Source organism: Parus major, chromosome 12, assembly GCF_001522545.3.
Source record: "Parus major isolate Abel chromosome 12, Parus_major1.1, whole genome shotgun sequence".
NCBI lineage: Eukaryota > Metazoa > Chordata > Aves > Passeriformes > Paridae > Parus > Parus major.
In genome coordinates, this window is record NC_031781.1 from 11,250,997 (window position 1) to 11,277,272 (window position 26,276).

Below are 26,276 nucleotides of genomic sequence, written 5' to 3' on the forward strand. Positions count from 1 at the left end.
ATGCAGAACAAGCACAGTTGTCTGACTCCCTAGGGCTGGCTTCAGTCTGCAACTTGCAGAAATCTTAGTAGCTTCAGGTGCTGAGCATGGCCTGAGGGGGATGATGGGATGGCAGGCAGCTTCCTTACTGCCTGGCAGTGTGAACCACTCCATGGATACTCCTGTGGCATGAGGGATATAGCCACAGGCTGCAGCCTAAGAAATTCTAATTGGATATGGAACAAAACTTTTTCAGAAAAAAAAGTGGTTAAATCCTGAAACAGACCACTGGGGTGATGTGGGATCTCTGTTTGGGGAAGTTTCCAAGACCTTGAACAAAGGCAACTTGCTGTACTGTTGGCAATGGTTGTACTCTGCAGAAGGCTGGATAGAGGCCTCCAGAGATTCCTTCCCATTTGTATTTCTGACATACTGGGAAATATTGCTTTCTTGGGGCTCACCTGGCCAAGGTGTACTGTGAGAGAGCCAACACTCATCTGTAAACAATTGCTTGGTTTAGAAACACCAATGCTGGAGGATGCAGATGAAGGTGGGATCAAACTTTGGCACCTGGTAAAACCAACAGAAGAGCCAGAGCTTCCCAAGCATCGGCGTGGGAGCTTGAGAGATCGGGAGCGGGCCAAGGCAATCCCAGAGATCTATCTCACACGTCTGCTCTCAATGAAGGTGAGAAGTAGCACAGATTGTGTTGTGCTTGGGATGTTGCCTTCCTTCCTGTCCCCCAGCAGATTGCAGGGGTATGTGTGAAGATGAAGCAATACCCTTTACCTGCAGTGGCTTGGAGTACATTTGAGTCTCCTCTACATTTTGCTTTTTCACAAGGTTCTCCCTGGCCTCTGTTCCACAAACCACAGGGGCCTCCTTTCTCCTTTGTTGCTGCTCCCTTCAGTGGGGGTGGAGCATCCTTGGATGAGTGGGGGGCTGTCACTGAGAGGAAGAGGGTGACCTCTTATCTGTGAGGCCTAGGCTCTTTACTCTCCCCTGCCTATGCTGACCCTGCCCTACTTGATTTTCCACAGGGTACTCTGCAGAAGTTTGTGGATGACTTGTTCCAGGTGATCCTAAGTACCAACCGCCCAGTTCCTCTGGCAGTCAAATACTTCTTTGACCTGTTAGATGAGCAGGCCATACACTATGGGATTGCAGACCCTGAGACCATCCATATCTGGAAGACAAACAGGTAGTGTGTTCCTGAGGGCCCTGGAGGAGGCACTGCTGACTTGCTTAGAGCTTGCAAACTGATAGCAACTTCTGCCTACTGAGGAGGAGCAAAATGCAAGTGCAGAGCAGCAGACCATAGGGTGAAGAGCTGGTTTTGCTGGGAGGGCAAAGCAGAGAGATGCAGTAAAACATAGAATATCTTTTGGGCACTGTAGCTGCTGCCTTTGCTGATGCCTGTTTGCACTTCCATCCTCTCTACAGCCTCCCCCTGCGGTTCTGGATCAACATCATCAAGAACCCACAGTTTGTTTTTGATGTGCAGACGTCAGATAATGTGGATGCTGTGCTGCTGGTCATTGCACAGACCTTCATGGACTCCTGTACAATAGCTGACCATAAGTTAGGGCGGGTGAGTACAGAGGGAGAAGGGAGCATGGCTGGCACAGAGAGTTGAGCAGTGCTGCCTTAGGAAGGCAATAATGCTTACATAGCACCATGGGGACAGCAGGCCAGGCTCCCCCCGGCTTCCATGTGCAGCTGGAAAGTAGTGGGGCTGTGAGGAGAGGAGGGAGGATAGGATTTTGTTTAGCAACAAGAAATTGTTTTGAGGAGTGCTCTTCATTTACAGCAGCTACGTGGGGGACAGAGCTAAACTCTATTTGGCTGTGGCATATAGTCACAGGATGTCACAGGGCTGCAATTTGGGACATTCAGATTGGCTATTAGAAAGACTTTCCACCATCACTACTCACCTGTGTTGAGAGTGGAACAGTCCTGCACAGGTCACCAGAGATGGGATGGGTGGATCTCTGGAGCACATCAGGCATCAGCTGTGCAAAGTCATAGCCAGTGTAATCTCATACTGGTGATCATCCAGCTCCAAGGGGGAAGGCTGGACTAGGGATCCCAGGGGTCTCTTCTTCAACATATCTCAGGGTACCTCAGACTGCATTACTAGAAAAGAGCCTGCTATTTGAAATGCCTCTCCATGCAGAGGACAAAAATTCTTTATCCCAAACAAATGGCAGAAAATAGAAGTGATGGTGTTATCTGCTGAGGTTAGCCCACAGCACAATAAAGGAGTTTTTCATAACCAATTCTGGTTTTGGATGTTCAAGGACTCTCCAATCAATAAGCTGCTTTATGCCCGGGACATTCCTCGCTACAAGCAGATGGTGGAAAGGTAAGTGATGGATGTGAGGAGTTGTAGTTTCAGCAGTGAGGAGGAGGGACCATGCACTAAATTGCCTGTGTGCCCTTGCCTAGGTACTACGCAGACATTCGTCAGACCATCTCTGCCAGTGACCAGGAGATGAACTCCGCCCTGGCTGAGCTATCACGGGTAAATAAAAGTATTTCAGAAGTCATCTGCCCCCTCACCAGTGTATCCAGGAGAGAGTTATTACTGCAAAGATGAGATATTCCAGCTGAGTGTGCATTTCTGCTCAGACACAGTGACTGTGCCTGGTGGCTGCCCTGCACTACAGGGAGGGTGAGGGTCTGCCTGGTAGCACTGGAGAGAAGAGGGGGTAGTCAAGGATTCAGGGCAAGAAATACATGTGATTTTTCCTTTGCTAGGAACTGTTCATGAATTCACTTTGCTGTTGCTTTCTTAATGAGTTGTGAGGACACAGAATTTGACAGGACAATTGTTAGGTGTCTCACAGGTTTGTCTGATTCCTTCTCTTACAAACAGAATTACTCAGGTGACCTCAATTCCCTGGTGGCTCTGCATGAATTGTACAAATACATCAATAAGTACTATGACCAGGTGAGTGTGTGTTTCCAGCAGGTATGAATGTTCTTTGTTCTTCTACCACCCAACCAAAAAAGTACAAAAAATTAACAGTTAAGAGCAGCTAGACTATTGCAACACCATGTATTGTTTCATTGGCATGCATAACTCATGTCATGAGTTTCCTTTATTCTTATCAAAGAAAAAGGGAAGAGATCAGCAAAAAGAACTTATCTTTAACTTGGAGGCTCTTGGGATTTCATGTGTGCTTCTTCATTTTTATTCCAATATCCAAATACCCTACTTTAAAAAAATAAATGCAGTTAGTTCAGATTAATTTACTAAAGACTTAATTTTCAGGTGAGAAGTTTAGCATTCTTTTTGCCCTGTGAAGTCTGTCATTTACTACAATGAATCTAGAATACTTCTTTTTTGGTTAATTTGAGATTAATTGCTACATACCCACTCTAGACTAGAGCATGCTGAATTCCAGTTTGAGGTTCTCCACAATGCATGGAGTTGAGCTGGTTGGGTGTTGTGTGCTGGAGAAAGGCTGCCAGCGAGCTCTGTCTTGTTGCAGATCATTACTGCCTTGGAAGAAGACCCAACAGCACAGAAGATGCAGCTCGGATATAGACTGCAACAGATTGCAGCAGCTGTGGAGAATAAAGTCACAGATTTGTGACAGGCACAGACAGACTGCTCTCCCCTGGCTGAATGGGGCCAGTGCTCATCCTAGTTGATAAACAGGGTGTCCTGCTGCCATTGGAACCAGACTCTCCAAGGAACCTGCGGGTGACATGAGCAAGGGGATGGCCAAGGCAGTACAAAGTACAAGCGTCCTTGCATCTCAGAGAATATTTTTTTACAGTTTTTTTTTCTTTTTAAAAGCAAAATGAAACAAACAAAAAAAAAAAGGACAAACTTTGGTTTTTTCCCTGGCAGACTGCTGAGGGGCCACACTGGTCCTTCGTACAGATGTTATGTGAATGTGCCAAGTTTCCAAACCATGTTATTGAAGAGCCAGGTGACAACACCGAGCACTGTGTCTGTGGAGTCCTCAGCCTTGCACGGATGCCCTTTCCAGCGCTGGAACGCTCCCTGCTGCAACCACTCACTTCCTTGAGGATCAGGAAGCTTTTCCTGGGTTGACTGCTGTGCTAACCTCTGTCCCCAGCTAGCAAGCACTCCTGAGAAACTCCTTGCAGCAATGTCCCTGCTGGTCCCAGCTGTAGAAAGGAGAGTGTCTGATGGTGAAGGTCTCTTGCTCCCCAGTGCTCTGGTCTCTGCATGGCACGTGCTTGGCTGGAATGTGCTCACCAGCATGGGTGCTTGCCATGGGGTCCACTGTAAATGAACAGCACCCCTTCACCCTTTCCCTCAGGACAAATTCAGTGTGTGAGAGTCACTACCTGGCTCGCTGCGGTCTCCACTGTCTCAGCTCGGATCTGTCTTCCTGGTTCCTTGTGGTCAGAGGTTGCCCTGCTCTTTGGAAAAGCACAACAAATGCCTTGTGCCACTCCCCCTTCCTCCAGTGTCCAGCTGTTCTGCTGCTCTGAACTGGACTTGTAAATACCGTCAGAAAGTTAATGTATTTAAATGCTAAAGGAGAATGTTTAACTTTGTGGCTTTGAGACAAAGCTTTTCTTGGAGAAGTATCTCTGTGCACTTCTACTTACAAACGTCTGTCAGCACTGGAGCAGTTTTCTCCACTGCTTTGTCTGCAGGGATAACTTGTAGGTGTCTCCATTGTCGTACCAGCAGCTCGCCTTTCCCCACAGCTCAGTCCCAGGCTTTCTTTGTGCTCTACCCTTAGGCTTGCCTTACACCTAACTCAGCTCCACTGCTCAGACTCTCCTGTTGTGGCACATAGAAGGGTTATTTGGTGAGCTGTGAACTCAAAGGAGCTGTCAAGCACAACCATGATGTTCCCAAGAAGTATGGGTGTCCTGCAAAAAGAAATGATTTGTGCATGGAGGAGAGGCCTGGAGCAGGCACAAGCACAGCTAGTTGGCAGCTATCACTGGGCAGCTTCTCACTGCTCCCTCCTTAGTTCGTCCTTTGTGAACAGTCCCCTGCCCTTCTAGGAACTAATTTATAAGGGTGCTTTACTGTTCTCATCCCCGCTGGCCCCCTGCTGCTAACACACTGATGTCCTGTGTGCCTGGGTCAGGTAGGCAGGTTTGACTCCTCTGTCACTTCTCTGAGGTGGTGATTATGTGGGCCAGGAGGTAGCAGAGCTAGAACAGAGCAGGATCACATCCCTACCTCTTTTACATGGCATATAGCAGTAATTCCAGGCCTGCTCTATCAGCCCTGTGGTTTTGTGCGAGTGCTGTGCAGTTGCAAAATTGTTCTTGGAGCAGGCTACTGCTGGCCTCTCTCCCTACAAAGCTGGCTCCTCTGTGACCCTCTCTCAGCAGTATAGCAGTATTCCCAGGTACATGGTGTGCCCAGAGCATGAGCATCCCTGTGCAACCTTCTGCTCCTATCCTGCTGTACGGAGCAGCAGGGTGGTTGGCTGGCTGCTGCCAGGAAAAAATGGGGCTGCAGAGTTTGCCTCTTTCCCCAGCTGAGGACCAGTTAGGGTTTTATTCCCGCCTGACCACCCATTTCCACAAAACTTATGGGAACTTAGCATCTCTGAAACCTTTGTCTTAACTAAATCTGATTAAATTGGTCCCCTCAAAAAGGAGAGTGGAGGAAAGGACTACTGGATGGGAAAAAGCCGATGCAATGCATGTTAGTAAAGCCCATTCCTTTAGGGACTGCAGGAGGAGATTCCTTGGTTTGAGGCAGGTGCAGGTGTAGTGGTAGAATAGCGTCGTACCCCTGTGTGTTGGTGGATGGACTTTCTGTCCTTGGAAACAAGGCCTGGTTTGTGGCCTATCCAGCTTGCTGAGTGTCTCCCAGAAGCCACAGAATCCCTGCTGGATTTCTGGCTCTGCAGACTGTCAGTGTCTGCCCCTATTTTTGCAGAATTATCTCTGCACTTTCCCAGAACAGGGTGGCTTGAGGCTTAATTCTCATTCCACCTCTCACTGGTATCCACATTCTCCCTGCTTCTGAATAGTGTTACTGGATGTTGGAAATAATCTGCTTTCTCTGAGTGTATCTGTGAAAGTCTGCTTTTATTAGAGCAATAATCAAGACCTAAAAATAGAGCTAAACATAGGTGATTGACTTATTAAATATCTTCAGCTTGTCATTGCTTGCTGGACACACTGCCCAGTGTAGGTGCAGTGAGGGTGGAAAGCTCTAGTGCCCATCTCCTCCTATCCATCTGTCCTCAGTGTTCTAGTTACCAGCATCCTCCTCCCTTTGGACATGCACTGAAGGCCCTCACTGGGATCAACTTGTGTGTTTAGGCATGGCCCCTCTTATCTCTGTCTGTGCCCCTCTCCTGTGGCAAAATCTGTTTCTGTGACAGGGTTCTGTTGCATTTAAATTTGCACAAAACAGGTTTTATTATGAAATTCCCTATTGCAGGGAAAACTTATTTATTTATTCCTCATGATCCTTCCAAGTTTTTTCCAGTCTCTGCCTGATTCCACAACCAACCAGACATTCCTTGTCAAGGACAGAGAATCCTGCCTGGGTGTTCCTGTTTGCTCACAGGTAGCAAGTTCTGTGGGCACCAGCAGAGAGAGCCCTGCCACCGCAGCCGGTCCCCTGCTGTGGGACACAGGGATGTCACTGCTCCAGTGGACTCCCAGGGCGGTGATGTTCCCGAGTGGCAGGCATCCAGCTTAATTTAGTGCTGTGGTCAGGGGAGGGACTTGCTTCTGTCGTGGTCTGGGTGAAAGGCTGAGAACTGATCAGTGTTAAGATAAATCTCCGTTCGTGTATTTGGATGTCTCTCCCTTTGGCACGATGAAGCACAGCTGGCGCCCACATGACGTAGATGTGAGAGCTCTTGCTTTCATCTCTCCGGTGGCAAATTTAGGCTGTACCTGAAAGCTTTTTTGTTTTGGTAGAAATTATGGCTGATTTCTTTTTTAATGAAAATAGAGGGTTCTTGAATGCTGCTGCCTTGGTGGAATGCCATTTTTTTTTCAGGGTGTGCCCTGGTTGCAGCAAGATGCTGCCTTTTTTTTTTTTTTTGTGTGTGTGTGCCTTTCTTGTGGGGATGATTATTTTGGTTTCCAGAACACCCAGGGCATTTGCTCTTGTAGTCATTTTCCTGGTCCTCTGTCGTGGTTACTCTGCCCTCTCCCAGCCTTGTGAATTGGTGTGTGTCTGTCTGTCTGTTATGGTATGGCCTGACCTGCATTTATGCCCTGCCACACCTTAGGTTCTGCTCAGAGCACCCAAGGTACTGTCTTTCTCAAATTTGAATTAATAATTAATATAAAAAGCTTGAAAAAAAATCTGAATTTTGTTACATAGTGTAATAACTGTTTGTAGATACTGTCCTGAGATGTAGGAATCTATTGGTGATATAAAAGGTTTTGTCTGTAAATAATCAGTTTAGAGTCAAAATGAATTTAATAAAGAGAATTCTTACACAATAATTCAATAAATTTTAATATACAACCTCTGTGTCATGCTTGTATTGCATGATGATGCAATTATGCAGAATGTATTTGCCTCTTTTTCTTCCTCAGTGGAAACTGTGTACTCCTAAGCACCAGGACCTGGAAGCTGTGCAAGGAACGTGGCTTTTCTGTCCTCCCTAGGCTTTGTTTCTTCAAGATAACCTTGTCCCGCCTTCCACCTGCATGGCTCTGCAGTTTCCAGAGCTGAAATACTGTCCCTGCCCACGGGAGGAGGCAGCCTCTCTCCACAGACACTCCTGTTGGGCTGGCTTTGGGGGCACACGGCAGCTCTGCCTGTGGGCTCTCACTGTGCCGAAGGGTTGCTGAAGGTACGCTCTTGTCCACCAGTGTTCCTAATTTACCAAAACAACTTAATTCTTAAATCAATTTCACAGTTCTTCCCAGACAACAATCTGGCTCCTGGCCCATCTGTCGTCCTTTCTTCCTTCCCCTTCCTTTACTAGCAGAGTTTTGTAGTCTGCTTCTCCCCCTCTTTTAGTCCCTCCTCTCTGTACTCTGGGTGTTCTTGTTGCCCTTTAAGGGGTCACAAACCACTCGTCCCCTGCATGCTGCCCCAGGCTCAGCACCCAGCCTGGCGCAGCCTCTGCCCCCTCCCTTGGTATTTTTAGTGCAGGGAAGGCAGGTGAGAGCAGAGGGGCACAGGCAGGGGGAGAACCGCTCTGGGAGGCCCTGGCCTGGGTTTGGCAGCCTGGAGCTGCAGCAGAGCTACTGCAGGCAGGGTTAACCCTTTGCTGCAGGGCTGGGCCCTGTTCTCCGCAGCCTCAGCCAGGAAACCCGAGCTGCTCCAGCCCAGGGCCCCAGTGAGGGGGAGCCCAGGCCGTGCCCAGCTCCAGTGTGAGGCTGCAGCTTGTGGCAGTGAGGGGAAAAAAATGTGATTCTTACTGTGTGTGGCCTTTTCCTCCCCAGTGTCGCATGGTGCTTGGGTCCTCTGCAGGGAGGATGCTGCTTCACTTGCTCTCCAAGAGAAAGGAGCAGGGGAAGCGTGGGCTCTGTGGCCATCAGCACCGTGCTGTGATGGTGTTTGTGTGCAGGCTCTGCTGGAGAGGCTGAGGTTCCTCAGGTCTGGCAGTGTGGCACATGGAGTGGTCTGGGAACAGGGCTGGCTCTGCCAGGCAGAAGCTGGTGCTGCAGGAGCAAGTCCTGCTGACACACTGCTGGGAGCAGGGGGAAGAGTCAGGCAGCCCCACGATTTCTGGATCTGGAGAAGGCAGAGCAGAGGGGGTGGACTTCTCTGTTTCCATCTCAGTAGAGCTGTGAATTTCCCGCTATAAATAGTTGCTGTGGAGAGTATGAATCTACTGCAGGCTCACAGGCCTGCTGCCAGGGAGGCAGGGAGAGGCCAGCAGTAAAGTGAATCCACCGCAGCTGTCTGAGATCTCCTGCTCTCCCAAAGCCAAGGTTGTTCCCAGAAGTGGTGCTGTGATCTGATACCCTGCCCCACTCCTCACCATGTCCATGCAGCGATGCAGAAGTTTGGTGGGCTCAAGGACATCCCTCCTGGGGCAGTGCAGACTAAAATCAGAGCAGGACCAGCTGCTATCTCACTTTGGGGAGCTCCAGAAGGAGCCAGATGACAAAGGGAATGGTGTGTCCTGCCCATGAGCTGCTGCATGGTGAGTCTGAGCTGGGCCCTGGGGCTCAGAGCCCCGCCAGGGCTGCTTGTGTGCTGCGTGCTGTGACTTGCAGGGGTGCTGTGCTCAGCAAGGGCTGATAGATCTGTGGTGGTGCTGAACCTGAAAGTGTGTATTGCTCTGGTGAGTCCTGGCACTCCAAAGGTCCAAGTGTCGTAAGGCATGACTAGTGTTGGGCAGCTCTGTACACCATTCCATGCAGGTTGGGTGAAGGAGTCCAGGCCAGACATGAAGCATCGCTCCTTGTCCATGGCTCTCACAAACCAGGCAGGAGCAGTTCTTGGGCTGAAGTTCTCTGAGCTAGTCCAGGCCTGCAGCAATTCAGTAGGTTCAGCACAAAATAGTTGGAATGGCAAAAGCAAAAGAAGTTGTATTTAATGTGAAAGTGTCAAGAAATGAAGGATTAAAAGCACCAATTGTCCTTTATCACAAAGCTTAGAAAAGTGCATTTCACTTTCCTGCACCAAGTTGCATAGCAACACTCTTCATCTTTTGCCCGTGCTTCCATCCAGAGAAGGTGGATGGAGGTAAACCTTGCATGCCTAAGGATAGATTTGTCTTATCTCTGCAGCAACAAGGCCACCAGGACCCAGTGAACTGCCCAAAAACTCCATCAGCCCTAGGGCTAGGATGAGTCTTACACTTTGGGTCCTATTTTCTCACTGAAGTCTCTTATCACCAGAGCACTCCACCAAGGGAAGAAGCTGTTGAACTCCCATCTCCACACACTCATGAGTTTTCCTTTGGCAGGTGAATGGTAAGCCACAGAACTAAAGCTTGCTTGCTCTCAGCTCAGGCTCTGCTGTCTTCATGCTGTGAGTAAAGAAGGCTTAGGCAGATGCTGGTGGTGCAGGAGTGTGTGAGGGTATTGATAAGCTTAGTCTGTGCACAAATAAGGAAAATTTTTGATTTCAGTTCTGTTTCATAGGTAAGATGTCAGAGAGTATTTGCTGTAAAGAGTGGCCATGCATACATGCAGCATCTGGGAGGTTTATACATAAAGAGACTGATTCTGAACAGCATAAATGCAAGGGTTAGAGGTATAGAAATGTGAGGAGGGAGAGGCATTTTGAGCTCCTTTCAGACTTCTGTGCAGGCTTGGGTGAACAGAGTAATATCAGCTCTGGCATTTTGGGTTTTCCCTGACAGGATGAAAGTCTTGAGCCCAGTCTGACCCTCAACTAGAAATGTGTTGGGAGCTCACTGAGTGCCCAAAAGCAGGCTGTGCCTCTGGCTGCTGAGCTGGGAGAGGAACATCAGCACGTGGAAAGAAACTTTAATGTTTTGAGGAAGTCAAAACAGGTGCTCTGTCTCAGCACCTGGAAGATGTTACTGTTCCAGAACAACCCCCTGCAGCACTGCCAGCCCTCTATAATTATTTCTGAAAATCTTCTGGTTCAGATAGTTCTTAGCTTTAGTGACCTGATTTGGAGGATTTGAAGTTCAATGTTGCTACCTATACTAATGGTCTGTGGGCATTTCTATCACCTGTCTCAAGCCCTGACAGTGTGTGTTAGCCTTAAGCTTCTGCTGTACAGCAAATGATATTTCTAAATTATGAAAGGCTGAGTTGGGAGTACCCTAGCTACTGTGGCTTAAATCTGTATTTCATTAGCAAGAAGGGCTCTGGGCTGCTGTTTCAGGTGACCACTACTGAAGCCACTACTACGTCAGTGCTGCGGCACTGGGAGACAGCAGTTGGATCAATCTGTCTGTGCTGTCTTAGTGTTTATGCCTTGGGCTGTCATAGTAACAAACCCCAGGAACAGCCCCTTGCCAGGATGTCCTGTGGCCTTGCTGGGATGTCACAGGATGGTCAGTGATAAACCCATGCTCCAGCCCCAGGGCTGGACTGTGGGCAGAGGAGCAGCACTGTAATGTTTAGAATGCAAGTTCTGTTTCACACCCCTCTGGAGCAGGAGCCTTCTTCCAGCCAAAGCCCGAATTCCCTCCTCAGCCAGGATGGGGATAGGGAGGGGGTGCTTTCCCTGGCTGTGGGAGGGGATCCCACAGACCCTGCTAAGCCCCTGAAAATACACACTAGGAAACCTAAGCCTCCCACCTGGCCCTGGCCCGGACCAGCCTGCCAGCTTTCCTCTTCTGAACTCTTAAAATAATCCCTGTCTCCCTGAAGTGCCAGAAGCGCTTTTAACAGCCTGACTCCAGCAGCTGCCGAAGGGAATGGGAAGGAAAGGGGTGAGGGCATAGCAGAGGTTTGGCCACCCTGCAGCTCTCTCCAGCTCTCTTGAAAGGACTAAAGTGCTGAAGATTACACCACCTGTGTCCCACTGTCTCCATCCCCTCGTGCCAGGATCTGCTGTGCTCCAGGGCCATGGAGGAGCAGGTGCAGCAGGAGATGCCATCAGCCCAGCGCACAGGTCAGTCCTTGGGCATGAGGCTCCAGAGATGAGATCATGCCAGGTTCTTCCCAGGCTAGAGGAGGCCACTGGGACCTGTCAGGCTGTCCTCAGCTGCTCGTTCAGTCTAAGAGCATTTAGAGATGTCACTAATACCTCTTGGCAATGGTTTTCCACAGGAGGCCACCACCCCATGCAGGAGGGAGCGGTATTCAACACACGATACCAGGTGCTGCACAAACTGGGATGTGGTGCCTTTGCCACTGTCTGGCTGTGCCAGGACATGAGGTGAGGGGCTGAGTTCCACTCAGGGGGGTGGGAAGGGGTGGCTGATGTCCTGGGCGGGGCTGGCTCCTCTTGCAGAAACAGCAGAGCACATCCTGGGAGAATGCCAGGCATCCCTGAGCACAGGGAAAAGCTGACTGCAAGATCAGTGGGGTGCAACGAGCAGAACTGGTCCCCAGAAATAAAAGAATGTAAATGAGGTGGGATCGGCCTTTGCTCTGCATTTTCTTTTCTCATTCAGACCCAGCAGTATCCATGTTCTTTTTCTCTCCAGTCCCTTGCTGGTCCCTGGGGCAGTTGTGCTGCCAGATGCCAGCGGGAGGGATGCCCATAGGCCTGGTGTGATGTAGACTGAGGCCAAGGGTGCCTGCAGAAGGGCAGTGCCTTCCCCAGGGAGCCCAGGGCTGGCTGACTGGGAGAAAGGGAAGTGCTGCTGGTCAGGGCCACTGGCATGCACTGGCTGATAGCTGTGATTCATTTCCCAGGAGGAAGAAACAGGTAGCTGTGAAGGTTCTGAAAAGCAGGGAAGGCTTTGCTGAGACTGCCCAGCACGAGGCTGCTTTCCTCCGCTGTGTAAGTATATTCTGTGGGTCTGTGCTTTGCTCCAGGGGATGGCCACTGAGTTTAGGTTTGAGTATCAGCCTCATCATTCCCTCTGCCTCCAGGTTTCACTCCAAGGAGCTGGGTGTGGAATAGGAAAAAAAAAACAAAAACCCAAAAACAAAAGCTAGGAAATTCATACAAATCACCCTGGCTCAGCACTAGCCTCTGAAATAGGTATCTTCTTCTTCCTCCATCATACTGGGACATGTTAGCTTTGCCCCACTTGCCCTGTCAACACATTTCTTTTAGCTGAGACTGAAATCCAGCAAAAATGAGGAATCTGCAGAATGGTAAGATGGATGATCAACAGAAGGTGGTAGTGTTTTTAAGCAGGAGATTGGAGCATGTCTGCTATACCTGTGTCATTCACAGAGGAATGTCACTCAGACGATTGCTGTATCACAACACTGATAGTGAAATAAAAGGAAATATCTGCAATAGAAAAAAATATGATGCATCAAAATGCAATAAATATCTGAAGTCTGAAAGCTTCTGGCCTCTGCTAATGGAGGTGGTAATTAGGTGCCTGTATCTGGGTTGTAGCAAGTTGCCTTTGAAGTTGGCTTGAACTGCTAGTTCTAGAAAGCTTGTGGTTATAATTCTTCAGGTTTGCTCAAAATACAAAGATACATCAGCTCGAGATGAGTAAAAGCTATTAAATTCTTAATTTTAAATTACTCTGTTGCCTTTCTTCAACAGGTTTGAGAAAGGTTAAGTTAACACTGGTATATCTGTAGGCCCTATCTGAAGGGAGATGAGCCAGATGCAGTGATGCAAGAGGAAGTACCAAGCAGCATTAATTTAATGTAATCAGAGGGCTGCTTTTCTACACATCAGCACAACCCTGTGTAGAGAGTGAGCCTTACCCCTGATGATAGATGCCTGACCACAGCAGCAGCATTCAATAGCACACAGCTGGTTCCCAAGGCTGTTCCCACCAGCACTGGGAGGATAGTGCCTGCAGAGCTGCCAGGAGAGGTGATCCAGTCTCTGCTTCCAGGGCTGCTCACTTCTGCTGTGGCAGAACAAACCTTCTGGCACTGCTGCAGGTGGATCTCACATCTGTAAAATGAGCCAAATCAGAACCCTGGTAGTTGTGGCTGTGAAGAGAGAAAAAACCAGCATGAATTGCTGAATCAGGATAAATGCTCTGGGAGAGCAAGCCCCTGGTGCTCCTTGTCACAGAGGTGTGTGGTGCTGGGGGTAGCACCTCTGCCTGGAGTGAGTGTTTTGACACTGTGAGTGTGATGGTCCCAGAGCAAGACAAGATGGTCAAGAGCAAGACAAGACATACAGAAACTCATTCCTGGTTTTCCTGATGTTGTTTTCATGGGATTTGTCATGAAGTGCCAATTCCCAGAAGAGAAAGTCTATCAGAGAGGATGAAACACAGGTACAAGGTGTCCTTGTGCATATATATATGTCTCTAATTGCAGCTTTCTTGGCATTGTCCCCCTCAGGTAAGCTGCATGAAGAAGAAGGACCTGGCAGGGGAAAACATCGTCTGTTTGTTAGACGACTTCAGAATGATTGGAGATAATGGTTTTCATATCCTTCTGTGGAGAGTGCTTTTCTGGACCAGCAAAGCCTGGGCTTGCCTTGGAGAGCCACAGGATGGTGTAAACCTGAGTGCTGTGCTGCCATGAGGAGGATGAGCAGGACTGTAGCTGGACCAGGGCACATGGGTGTGGCTGGAGGGGAGAGGCTGAATCAGGAGATATTTGCTTTGGTCAAAGGCAATGGTTGGTGGTAACACCTTTCCCTGTTAGTGATTCCCTAACTCTTTCCCACATTCCTGCCTGGTATTTGAGGTGCTGGGTCCTTCCATTCGATGTCTGATGGGAAACTACACAGCCCAGGGACTGCCCTTGCCTTTTGTGAAAAAGTCTTTACAGCAGGTGAGAACTTAGCTGCAATCAGACAAGGGCACCAAGGGGCTGTTGGCTCTGCAGGATGTGCCACAGTCTTCCTCCCAAGGGGAAGGGCTTGGGTGTTACTTCTTAAGCCTGCAGGCTCTTCAGGTTTGGGAAGGAGTCAGGGCCACAAAATGCCAACAGCCTGCAGATGTACACCAGGGAAGCAGGGCTGGCACTTCCATTCCTATCAGCTCAGTAATCATTGGGTTCTCTGTTGCTTGTAGAAATTGCAGCGAACAAACAGCCTTACAGTGTTTTACTTCTTGTGGGCAAACCATCTCTGCTCTCCTGCTGCCCTGGGGAGTCCCCTCTGGCAGTAATGCCAGACTGCTGGCATTTGCCTTGGCTTCCAGCTGTCAGCTCCAGCAGCTTTCTGCATGGTACCACTGACACTGATGGCTGCTCAAGGTCTCCCTCCTATCTTTACACAAATTTCTAAATTGCTGATTTGGTCAGCAGATTCTCTTTCCATGTTGAGGTTTCCCTGTACAGAGCAAATTTTTCCTTCATCCCTTCTAAGGATGTGTTGTGCCTATTTAAAAGATGGTGAAAACTGAGTTTATTCAGGGCTGGCTCTGCTTTAGGAATGGGAAACCTGAGTGAGGCCTCAGAGTAGTTAAAATTACTTCTTGCCTCTCGTGCTAAGATTTATCAGAAGTCTGTACACTTGCCAAGATGAAGATTTGCTACCCTGATTCCTGTGCCCTTCTAGGGATACTAAGAAAGAAAATTGCTTCCTCCTTCATCCTATTTTCTGTAGTAGCCTCTCCTTTCTCTAAAGAAGTTCCACTAACACCTGAGTAAGTCACACAAAAATGTAGTGGTATTAACTCTGTGCTCCATTTCACACTCAGGCTTTTGCTTGATACATTATCTGCTTTAATTGTAAATTCTCAGCTCTGTTTTCCCCCTTCAGATCAGCACTGGGGCAGTATTTACTTCTGATTCATTCCAGTTTAGTTATTTAAATCTTTCCCCACGTTTCACAGTTACCATTTAAGGCTGATATTTCCCTGGGCCTGGTGTTCATCCCAGAATAGACTTCGATAATACACAGAATATTTACCAGTCCTTTATGACTGACCAGAGTGTTAAAAAACAAACCTAAATCTTCCCATAGCTTTTTCTCTTATTGATTTCTGATAGTGACTGTTCATCTCTGGTAGGTGTTGTTTATCTCTTCCCCTGTGACAGGCCAGGCTCTCCCTGCTGCATCACAAGCTGCTCTTTCCCTACATGGCTCTCCTGCAGGGCCCTGAAATCCTCTTGCTGCACTCACTCATGGTCTCTCCCCCTCCTGTCTGTTATCCTGTGTCTTCTTTCCTCGTATGATGGGACACCCTTCTGCTGCCATTCAAATGGGAGTTGGGGGGTGGTTATAATCAGTGTGAAGGCACAGAGGTCCCAGGACACAACAGCCTTACAAACAATAATGTTTTTTCAGGAGAAGGTTCAGCTTTGTAATCATAATGCCTCCTCATAGCCCCATCCTCTTCCCCCCTCCCCTGGGCTTGCCCATCCATGCTGGTATCTGTGGATTGTCACGCTGCCTTTTGCCGTGTGTCACCCCAAACAGCCCTTTCCTTACTGGCTGTCCAGGCCTGCACTTGCTCCTGGGGCTCTGCTGCCATGTGGGCTGATGAAACCCTTGAGCCTGCTCCCACAGGCCACCCCAACAGGAAACCATTTATTGCCAACAGTTACCCTCTGTGCCCAGTCTGTCCCTGACACACACTCCCGCTGTGCCTGCCCACTCTGGCAGCTGCTGCTGGGGCAGGAGAGGCAGTGGGGACCCTCTCTGGGCTGCTGTGACAGCGCTGCCTCGTTGCCCAGGTGCTGGCAGGGCTGCACTTCCTGCACAAGTGCTGCCGCATTATCCATGCAGACATCAAACCGGAGAACATCCTGCTGCATGGATGCAGCAAAAGGCTCCAAAGGCTTCTCATGGATACACTCGACTGCGACCAGGGAACAGAAGTGAGGCTAAAGGGAGCAGGTGAGCACTCCAGGGCTTTTTTAACAAGAAAACAGACTTTAGTGTTTATTGGCAGGAGAGAAATGAGACACAGCAGGTACAGACAGGTGTCTTTCACCTGAACAGAAAGGTTCACATCTCTTGCAACAGTCAGTACAAAACATTATAGCAAGCTTATGCTGCTGAAAGCCCTCTCCTTTCTCTGCTTAACACAAACACCAGGCTGAGCTCAAGGCACCTATAGAAATGTGGTCTTCCATTATGTGAAGGACAACTGCAGGTCACAGATATCTGTTTACAACCCAACCACGCCCTCAGAACTCACTGTCAAGGCTTTAGGTACAGGACAGTTCCATGTGTCTGATGTTTTCAACTACTGAAAGGTTTACATACAAAATAGCTTGATCAGAAAGCTGCATGACACTCCTGCTCTTTATTTCAATCATTTCTGAGGTTTGTGGGAGATTTGTATGTGCTGCTAATCTTCAAGGCCTTCTGAGACATAATTTATTTGCACAGAATGGTGTGAATATTGAACAAGATGTAGAGCTGGAGAGTTTCTTGAGCAATTATCTCATCTCTCAGCAATGAGACCTTTTATATTATCCTTGCACTGTGTTCTCCTGTGAGCATTTCTCCCATGACAGTGTTGTTTTGTCTCTCAAACTCTGGGGCAATCAGAGAATGTTAAATTAGTGACCCAGTCTTTTTCTTGGAGCAGAAAATCACAATATTAAGCATAGGCTGACAGCTCATTGTAAGGCACTAAACCAGGAATTACCTTTTTCTGGAATCATATGGAAGCATAACCTCTACATTGCTTGCCAAGCAGGTTGTGTCCAAGGTCTGTGACAGCCAGGATTGCTGAAGATTGAGGAGAAATTACAGATGTTTGGGTTCTGACTGGTGCTCTCCTCTAGGCCCACAGTAATTTAACCGTAGTGCTAGAGGAACCTTGCAGCAGGACAGGAGCATATGGTCACACTGTTCCGCTCCAAGCTACTGTCCTCACAAACATTCTCTTATGTTTTTACTGGATACCAGGTCTTCTTTTGTGTTCCTTCAAAAAAGAGGGGTGGCATTTGATTTATGATAAAAAGTATTTAGGACCTTTTAGGCTGAGAAACTTTAAGGGAAGGCAGACATGCCTCTCGTGTGGTAAGTGCTGTGTACATGCTTGTTCAGAAAGGCCTGATTTCTCTTTGTCATTTCCATCTAGGAGGTGATCTTGGCAATCAATTGGAAGAATCTGATTTAATGAGCATAGAGGTGAAAATTGCAGATCTAGGAAGCGCATGCTGGACAGTGAGTCTGCTCCGAGTCTCCATCCCATGACAATGTGGGATGCTGTGTGCTTCTTTCCATCCCACACTGTTTGTCTCTCTGTCCCTTTACAGCTGAACAGCGATTTCAGAGATGCTGATATTGGGTGGGTGTTATGTTTGGCACTCTCAGCTCCAAGCTGCACACTGTCTTCCTGAGACACTGCCAGCTTTGGACGTTTCTCCAGCTTGCAGTTAGTCCCTACAATTGGAAATTTTAAACTATGTTCAGTGTGATGTGGTGGGAGGTAGATTCTGACTGGTGTCAGTGGGGCCAGGAACATGCTGGCCATGCCCTGTGCAGAGCTGAGAACCCACATTCATCTGTGTCCCCAATGTCCTGTCACTGCACAAGAAGCTTGTGGCCACCAGTGTTGCTGTGACTGGTTTAGGGACACCAACCACAGGGAATTTGTTTCTGTTTTAGTACAAACCTTTTTCCAAGGAGATACAGACCCAGCCATACCGTGCCCTGGAAGTGCTTCTTGGACTAGACTACGGCACCCCTGCGGATATCTGGAGTACAGCCTGCCTGGTAGGACTGGGGACAACACTCTGTGTGTAGGGGAGGTGACAGACATTACCTGGCCAGGGCAGCATATCCTTAGCATCCACCTATCCACGTAAAGAAAGCTTCCTTTCTGAGAAGGCAAAAAAAGGGGCTGTTGGCACTCATTCAATTTGAGACAAAAGTCTGCTGCTGGTAGAACCCACTCCTAAATTAGTTTAAGCTTTACGGCAATTCACACTCCATGTAGATTAGCTCAGAGGCTTGCCTGCATCAGGCACATGCTGCTTTTCATCCTGATGAAGCTAAAGGTGTTTCACTGTGGTACAGATCAAGCCCATGTGAGTATTTCCATATTTTAGGATCAGTTTTGTGTGATAAAGAGGGCAATTGGTACTATAAGCTAATGGGCACGGAAAACTCCAAGATAATTAGTGAATTAACAGTGCTACTCCATTTCTAGGCATTTGAAATGGCAACTGGGGAGTGTCTATTTGATCCTCAACCCGGGAAATACTTCTCCAGAGATGATGGTAGGACTCCATGAGTTTTATTCATTTCACTGACAGAAGTGTTACAGTCTGTATCTAAACCTGTCTTCCCTCCCTCCATCTAGATCATGTTGCTCGTATTATTGAACTCTTGGGAAGAATTCCTCCTCAAATTGTTTTCTCATGGAACAAGTCAACAAATTTTTTCAGCAGGCCAGGTAAGAACTGGCAGAAGGAAGTTTATTTTAAAAATCACTGCACATCTCTGACACACTCCTACTCAGCTCATGCTGAACTCCCCCAAAAGTTACTCACACAATGCAGGCTACAAGCAGGGATGGAACACAAATGGAAATTTCATAAAGAGCAGTAACACTCCCTGCCTTGCCTATCCTTGCAGTCCATGAGCATTCTAAGGACGAATGCAAAATCCTGAAAGATGGTTATAGCAAATGCCTAACAGGGAAAGCATTTCCATTCTTTCTCCTCTGGATTTGGAGAAAATGGAAATGCAGACAGGAAACAGCTCCATGCCAGGAAGGCTGAGGAGTCTGTAACAGGCTGAATTTCACCCATTCACTGGCAGAAAACAATGATGACCAGGAATAGGGCACTCATATCCTTCCAATGAGGCTGCTATATTTAGTCTTCTGACCCAACTGTAACATCTCTTCTGTTTTATTCTCCCCAGTTCCTTTCCCTTTGACTCATGAGTCTTGAAACCCTTCTTTGACCACAAGGCATCACATGACTCCACCCTTCTGCAATCTGGCCTATCATCCTTCTCTGCTCCCATGCTTACCAACCCACCCACAGTTCATTCAGTGCTTAGTACTGGTCCCATGCTGGAATGAATTTAACAAGCACCTCCCTGCACACCCACATCCTTTGCTCGCACTTGTGTCTTCTATGGTGTTTAAAAGAAATGAGTCAAAATTAGTTCTACGTTCACTCTCCCTGTGAACCAACCTGGCCTGACCATACATGCCTAACTTGAATCACTGTATTTACACCATGCACTCTCCAGGACAAGGGTTGCTTCTCGCTCAGCCATACACTCTGCTGAGCCCCACAGAGCTGGCTGGCCCATAACAAATTCAACAGGAGTGTCTTGCGAGCTCTGACACTGAAATAGCATGATGCATCCGGGTGACCGTGGGCAGGCACAGGTACAAGCAGCAATGGCTCTGGCATGGTTTTTCTGGGAACACTTTGTGTACTCTTGGCACATTCTCAGCTAAGAAAAGTACTCGGGAACAGGCAGACTCCAAACATTAGCTTGGAAAGGTGGTTTCTGAGAAAACCCCGAGAGCTAAACCTGCAGGTGGACCTTACAGAGCAATTCCAAGAAGGCTAAGATCTTTCAGGATGCTTTGGGTTAATTCTGAGGCGAGGCGCGGCAGCCTCAGCCGTGCAGGTGTGACTGAGGCGCTCTGCCCACGCTGTTTCTGCCAGGCGCGCTCCTGCGGCTCTCCCGGCTCTTCCCCCGCAGCCTCCCCGGCATCCTGGCGGACCGGCACGGCTGGACAGCGCGGGACGCGGCCGCCTTCGCCGCCTTCCTCCTGCCCGCGCTGCACTACGCGCCCGAGCGCCGCGCCAGCGCCGCGCAGAGCCTGCAGCACGCCTGGATCGCCGCGCCGTGACCCGAGCCGGCTGTCCCCGCCTCGCGGCTCCGCGGGACGCGCCGCAGCGGCCGCACCGCCCTCCCGCGGGGCCGGGCCGGCTGCCACGGCGGGGGCCGACTGCCCGCCCACAACTCCCCGTGCGCCGCCTCTGCCGAGCGACCCCCGAGCGGGGCGGCGGCTGCACGGCCCCCTGAGTGAGCCCGAGGCTCCCTCCGCGCCCGGGGTCCGCTCCATTCCTCTCGCGTCCCTGCAGAGCTGCGGGCCGCACGCATCGCTCACTACGAGTAGCCGTCGTACAGAGAATCTGAACCGGGCGGAGGCCCACAGCCCAGCGCGGGCACCGAGCGCCGCGGGGCCCCTCCTGCCCGGCTCGCCCGCCCCTCCTACCGCGGAGGGGCCGTCCCTCCGCCTCACTGCCCCGCGGCCTTTGTTCGGGGCTCAAGGGACGGGGACCGGCCAGCTGTGGGTGCGCTGGTCCCGCCGGCCCGGCCCGAGGAGGGGCGGCCTTAGCCGGTACCCCCGGCCCAGCCCCCCACCCCCACCCCCCCGCTCAAACCCGCGCGCGCGGACGTGCCGCGCAGCAGGCCCATCGCGCGCGTCGCCGCGCAGGCGCCCTGGGCCCCCCCCCTCCGCCCAAACCTCCCGGCCGCCCCCCGCACCGCCCCTTCGTTCTGCCACGTGTCCCGACGCGGGAGTCGCCCCGCGCCGAGCAATCGCGTCCCGCCGGCCCCGCCCCTCGGCACGTAGCGCGGCTCGCCCGGCGGAGGCTGCCGCAGCCCACCCGCCCCGCAGCGCGTCGACGCTGCCGGCGGCCGCCCCCCTCCTCTCGGCGCCGAGCGGCAGCGCCGCGCGCCAATGGGGCGCCGCGACCGTGGGGCGCGCGGCGGGGCGGCCGCGTGGAGCCCAATGAGGCGGCAGCAAGGGCGGGGCCGCCAGGCGAGGTCGCTAATGGCGAAGGCGGGAGGGCGGGGCGGTGGCGGCGGCGGGCGCCCCGGCGGGGCGGGACGCGGCGGCGTGACAGCCAACGGGGAGCGGGGTGGGCGTGCCCGGGGCGCCCCTGGCGCCGGCGCCGGGGATCCCCGTGTACCCAGTGCCGTTTCCGCCCGGCCCGGGGAGAAGCCGCCGCCGCCGCCGCCGGGGGAGGGGCCGCCGCTGCCGCGGCCGAGCGCTCGCTCTCGCCGGCTGCCCGGAACACGCCGTGGCGCCGAGCCGGGCCTGGTGCCGCGCAGGGGCCCGGGAAACGGGCCGGCCAGGTAGGCGCGGGCAAGTGAGAACCGGCCGTACCCGGCGGCTTTAGGGAACGCTGGGGCGGGCGGCTGGGAGGACGGCCGTGGGGGCTTCTGGTGCGGCCCGCGGTCTGACGCTCTGCTCTGTCCTGCCTTGGCAGCCCGGTCGGCAGCGCCCCGCCGAGCTCCCTGAGGCCCGGCCCGAGCTGACCCGGTCCGGCGCGGTGTGCGGGCATCATGGCGGGCCCGGCGGTGCGCGGGCTCGGGACGCTGGCGGCCGCTGCAATGCCAGGGCCGGAGTTGGGGCTGGAGCGGCCGCGGGGCTTTGTCGGTGAGGACGAGCGCCGGGGAAAGCCCCGCTGCAGCCCGGCGTTTTCCTTGCCCCCGTGTCCCCGCATTGTCCCGAGGGGCCGCGGGGGTCGTTGTCCGGCTCGGGGCAGCCTTCGGGCCGTGGCTGCCCGCCCCGAACCGCCGGCCCCTCCAGGCCTCGGGGGAGGCGGTGTTTGACCTGCATTTTCTGCTTTCTCATGGTGCCCGTGCGGCGCCTTCCTTCGTAACCCCCGCTCCCGGCGCCGGCGGCTGCAGCGCGGATCCTCCCGCATTTTCTCGCCCGTCACCGCGGCCACCGCCGCCGCATGGGGGGTTCCCCGCCGCGCTGCCCGCGCCCCGGCCCCGCTCCGACCCCCGACGGCACCGGCAAGGTCACTGTCGACCGGCGGCTCGTCCTTGGGTGCCGGTGACCGGAGTTCACCGCCGGGCCGGGTGGGGAAGCGGCGCCGGGCAGTGTCTCGCCGTCCCGGGGGAGGGAGAGAGGCGAGGCCGCGTGTGGCCCTGTGGAAGCGGGGAAACGGGTGTAGCAGGGAGGGGGGGTTCGCAGCCCCTTCTCGGCCGTGTCCTCCTGTTCCTCTGACACCAGCTGAGATCCTGGGTTTGCTCTTGGGGGGTGGAGGGTGTTCTGCGGGGCTGGAGAGGTCACGGGGTGCTGCAGGGCTCCTATGGCTGCTGCGGGCTCGGGCCATGATGTAATGAGAGCGTTGGGGGTACGGCGGGGGCGAATCCCTCTCCTTGGGTGAGGGGAAGAACTTGATGTTGGTGTCTCATGGTGTGCTAGTACATTATGGATTTCAGGCAGTTGCCCCCACCCTGACTGGGTGTTGCTGCCAGAATCTAAATCCAAAAAAGGAATTTCTTATTTTCTTCAATATTCAGAGATTCCTCTTTTCACTTGTATAGGAAATACTAGGATTTTTTTTTTTTTCTGCTTCTTGTGGTTGACCTAGGAAGTCATCTTGTTGCCAGCATTCAGGGCTTTTTTTTTGCTGTAGAGGTGCAGGGAGGAGGGTGTTGCTGTGCTCTGGATCCTGTGGGTAAGCGTTGAAGGCAGTGACAGCAGCTGCTGTTGGCTCTGGAGCTCTGGTTGCTATGAGAGAAGCTTCACTAGACTTGGCTGCTATCTCCAGGGAAGGACAGCAGAGCAGCCTCCATTAGTGTGGTGGTATAGGGATGGCTGGCTCATGTTCAGCAAAGGACTTTACTTTGTGGGCTCTTTCCACAGGCCTAAAGCAGGAACAGGGGTATGTTTTGGTCCTGTGGGACAAAAAGGTCCATGGTGGGTTTCATCACCAATCTTGAGTTAATGGAATTGCATTAAAGTGTGGGTTGGAAGCCCCAAGTTACCCTTTCCACATATTTGGGTCTGTGTGAAAAGTAGGGCAGCAAGAATTGATATGATCTTCCTGTGAAGTGAAGGCTGCAGTTGTGTCTTTTTTGAACTCCAGTCTCCTTCCCAGCCAGTAACAGAGCCAGATGCTTTTCTTATTGTTTGTATGTCTCCTTCCTCCCCTTCCAGCGCCTGGGCCCCACTTGCCTTATTGACTGGAATTTCTGCTGTGTGCAGTGGGTGTGTGCAGCAGACACCAGCCTGCTAGTGCTGAGGAGGGATTTTCCATTCACAGAGCAGGGAACTGTCAAAATAAAGTCCCAGCTCAACTTTGGGACTGGAAACAAACTGGGGAGAGGAGTTTCCCTCTGCTGCAGTGTACAATTTATTCTCTGAGCTTCTTTCGTGCTTGTATGTCAAAATGCATAGGAAATGTTGCTCTGCTGTGGAATAGGGAGGTAAAACTCCTGTGGCTAACTGGGAAAGATTCCTCCCTTTCGGTTGACTCAAATGCTCGAAGGAACAGTTTGCAGGAGGCCATTTTTGACGTGACTCTGTATTGTGGAATCTGCCAGCTCCCATCCACACTCTGTCTGCCTGACTGCAATAGCTTCCTTTTTTTTTTTTTTCCTTCAAAGGAAGAATGAGTGCCTTTCTTATCTGCTTAACTAACCATTTGGCACTGGCCCCTGTCTGTATGATATTGTGCTGTCGAGTTGGAGCTATCAGCATATTCCAGTGCGTTTGTTAGAGATGAAACTGTTAGTTGAGGTATGCAGCATGGGAATACATTAGCATTAGAAAACACTGCCATCTTTGTAAACTAACACCTATCATAGGGAGCCCCTTGCCCTGGCCTGAGTTACCCAACTCAGAATTACTATGAGCTCGAAGCAAGAAAATTCCAGGACCAGAATAATGTGAGAGAGATTAAGATATGCCCTTAAATCCGATTGACTGGCAGCAATCATGTGGTAGATGCCAAACTCTGAGTAGCTTTTATATTTGGGGATATGCAGCACCTAAATTGCCTCAGAAGGAGGGATGAGCAACTTTTAACCCCCATAAAACACATCAGTCTCTGGGGCTGGAGGTGTCGTCCATTGCCTAACCTGGAGTGACATGACACCACTACTGAACTCTGAATTTTGTGAATATGAAAACTGCTACTTGTTTTAATGAAATACAGAAAGTGATCTTCATGGCCCCTTGGTCTTTGTTTACAGTCTCTCTGTAGGTTGTTTACAGTCTCTCTGTAGGTTATAATGGGGAATTGGTCCATTGCCTCACATTCTGTTGGATAACTGGCACCGCTTTGACAAGGCCCTGGCTCTTCATTTTACTGTCAAATCCCAAGTGACCTGAAAGTAATATTCCTTAGCTAATGTTGTCTGATATTTCCCTACTGCAAGGTGGGGTGATGAAATCCCGTGTACATTTAAATCACTTTTTAGACAGAGCCTCAGTTACTGCGAGATTTTATTTTAAAACTAATAGATCAAAGTTGAAAAAATACAGGAATGGGATGGCATTGAACTGAAATCTCAAAACATGAAAAAGTTAAACTCTTTTCTTCTGGAGGGAAAAAACCCAACCAGCAATCATTGATTTAAGTTTTCCAAATTATCCTTGAAGTAAAAAAGCCCCATTTTTAATGCAAAGTTCCAGGTGAAAAGTGTGCAAGGGAGAGCTAAATGTGTGATGTCCTAGACAAGTAATTTATTCATTTGTCCAGTCTATGCTTTCTCTCATTTTGGATGATCAGACTTTTACAAACTTGTGTCTAATGATGTGTTGAGATAAAAATGTTTCTATCTGGCAATATTAAAACAAACATAATGACTGTTCAGAGGTTTGAAAATTCAAAAATCATTGTTCTCATGACATTATTGCTGTATTACAAAAGCACATTTGTATTTTTACTCTGGTGCTGCTTGTGTGTGTAACGCTGAAATTTTGCCAGTGAAATGCCGTGTTATGTGCAGTATATGGGAAAGATTGCAATAGGCAAAGTGTTCTTTATGTGTACAAGATGTAGTAGCAGTGCTTGAGTTGAAATGTTAAATGTGCTTAAGTGTATAGCATGTGAGCTAAGTCTCAGTTGCCCTTTTGAAACTTAAACTGCTATTTGATTTTAAAATAAAAATGTTGTTGTATTTTACTTGTCTATTTAGTTTTTTTTCCTCTTCCAAATTAAAAGAAAAATAGCTATGGATATTACAGCTGTTACAGATTCTACATCCAGTCTTTGGCTCCCATGACCGATTTGTGGCAAGAGTTAGTGCACAGTAAGTTTGCACTTGCATTGTTAGGGACGGGTTTGTATAAATCTGGCTTAACCTAAACCTTTTGCTTATTTTATCATGGAAAAAGCCCCAGACCATAATGCAGCAAGAGTTCAGCATTTTGAAACCATAGGAGCATAGGAGCTGGGATTTTTTTTTCCACTTTTTCCTTTTAATTCCTTATTGAAGTTGCTTGGGGGATCTTGGTTAGGTTTTTGTTTTTTTTCCACAGGATTTGCTATTTTGGTGGCAATTTTCCAGTATTCCTGTAGCAAATCAGCCGAGCTGCAGCCCCTGTCCCTGCTGAGCAGGGAGAATGTGCAGTGCTCCAGGCCTCCCCGCTGAGCTCACGCAGGGGTGGGACTTGCTAAGCTGCTGAAATCGCAGCTAATGCCCACTGAGCATGCTGAGAAACAGTTTTTCAACTGCTCCTAGTTTAATTTTTCTTTTTTCTATAATTAGCAAAGATGCTCTTCGTCTTGAAGGATGATCTACGGGACAAATCAGGAGGTTCTGGTTCATCGTCCCCCCTCCCCCCACCCGAACCAGTAGTGAAGTAGTATTTTCCTGTAACAAAAATAGCTAAAGGGATTTTTCCTCACTTCAACCAATGAGTCTGAACTTGAAAAGCTGTGGCCCAAAAAAAGAAATCTTCAGCAAGTAATAGTTTTAATGCTAGTTTTTGTTGCCACAAGTCCTACACAGGAGCCATCAGTATAGTCGTTTAAATTGTAAGTCTGCATCATTCTGATTCTTTAATATAATTTAAATGCTGAAACACATAGAACAAACAAACTATATTTTAATTAATACATTTGAGAAAGAAAGTATTTATTGGTGAGTTTTATTTTCCTCCTGCTAAACATGCATAAGCCCCAATTATTTTAATGAGCAATATGGGAAATACTCAGGAAAGTGTACTGATGTACTCAGACTT

The 26,276-nt window shown here is 50.0% G+C and overlaps 3 protein-coding genes across 9 annotated transcripts in view; all 3 read left to right on the forward strand.

The window, feature by feature from the left end:
* The window catches only part of PLXNB1 (plexin B1), a 77,221-nt gene extending 69,789 nt beyond the window's left edge, over positions 1–7,432 (forward strand). For both annotated transcript variants that reach the window (XM_015641253.2, XM_015641255.3), the window contains exons 32-38: positions 500–666; positions 1,020–1,180; positions 1,423–1,570; positions 2,280–2,344; positions 2,428–2,503; positions 2,858–2,932; positions 3,477–7,432. In XM_015641253.2, coding sequence (XP_015496739.1) covers positions 500–666; positions 1,020–1,180; positions 1,423–1,570; positions 2,280–2,344; positions 2,428–2,503; positions 2,858–2,932; positions 3,477–3,581 — 797 coding nt within the window. In that variant the 3' untranslated portion in view covers positions 3,582–7,432. The remainder of the gene's footprint in view (positions 1–499; positions 667–1,019; positions 1,181–1,422; positions 1,571–2,279; positions 2,345–2,427; positions 2,504–2,857; positions 2,933–3,476) is intronic.
* Positions 7,433–11,181: 3,749 nt separating this feature from the next.
* Positions 11,182–20,186, forward strand: LOC107210115 (SRSF protein kinase 3-like). The gene is made up of 11 exons (XM_033517563.1): positions 11,182–11,464; positions 11,623–11,731; positions 12,214–12,301; positions 13,792–13,879; positions 14,123–14,229; positions 16,081–16,243; positions 17,442–17,527; positions 17,972–18,079; positions 18,516–18,585; positions 18,669–18,761; positions 19,999–20,186. The coding sequence occupies exons 1-11, from the start codon at positions 11,419–11,421 to the stop codon at positions 20,184–20,186; spliced, it is 1,146 nt and encodes a 381-aa protein (XP_033373454.1). The 5' UTR covers positions 11,182–11,418.
* Positions 20,187–21,257: 1,071 nt separating this feature from the next.
* Positions 21,258–26,276, forward strand: part of SETD5 (SET domain containing 5) — a 64,298-nt gene continuing 59,279 nt past the window's right edge. For 3 of the 6 annotated variants that reach the window (XM_033517580.1, XM_033517581.1, XM_033517582.1), the window contains exon 1: positions 21,304–21,421. The gene's annotated coding sequence lies outside the window, so the exon portion shown is untranslated. Of the gene's footprint in view, positions 21,422–26,276 lie in introns of all 6 variants that reach the window. The other 3 variants (XM_015640911.3, XM_033517584.1, XM_033517583.1) reach the window with 2 other exon arrangements.

What these genes read in the sequence shown, in the direction of transcription:
- LOC107210115 (XM_033517563.1), top strand. Translation starts at nt 11,419, where the DNA reads ATGGAGGAGCAGGTGCAGCAGGAGATGCCATCAGCCCAGCGCACAG. An exon ending in TAGGAAGCGCATGCTGGACA is followed by an intron (nt 17,528 to 17,971) that starts GTGAGTCTGCTC and finishes TTTCTGTTTTAG; the next exon opens with TACAAACCTTTTTCCAAGGA. An exon ending in TCTGGAGTACAGCCTGCCTG is followed by an intron (nt 18,080 to 18,515) that starts GTAGGACTGGGG and finishes CTCCATTTCTAG; the next exon opens with GCATTTGAAATGGCAACTGG.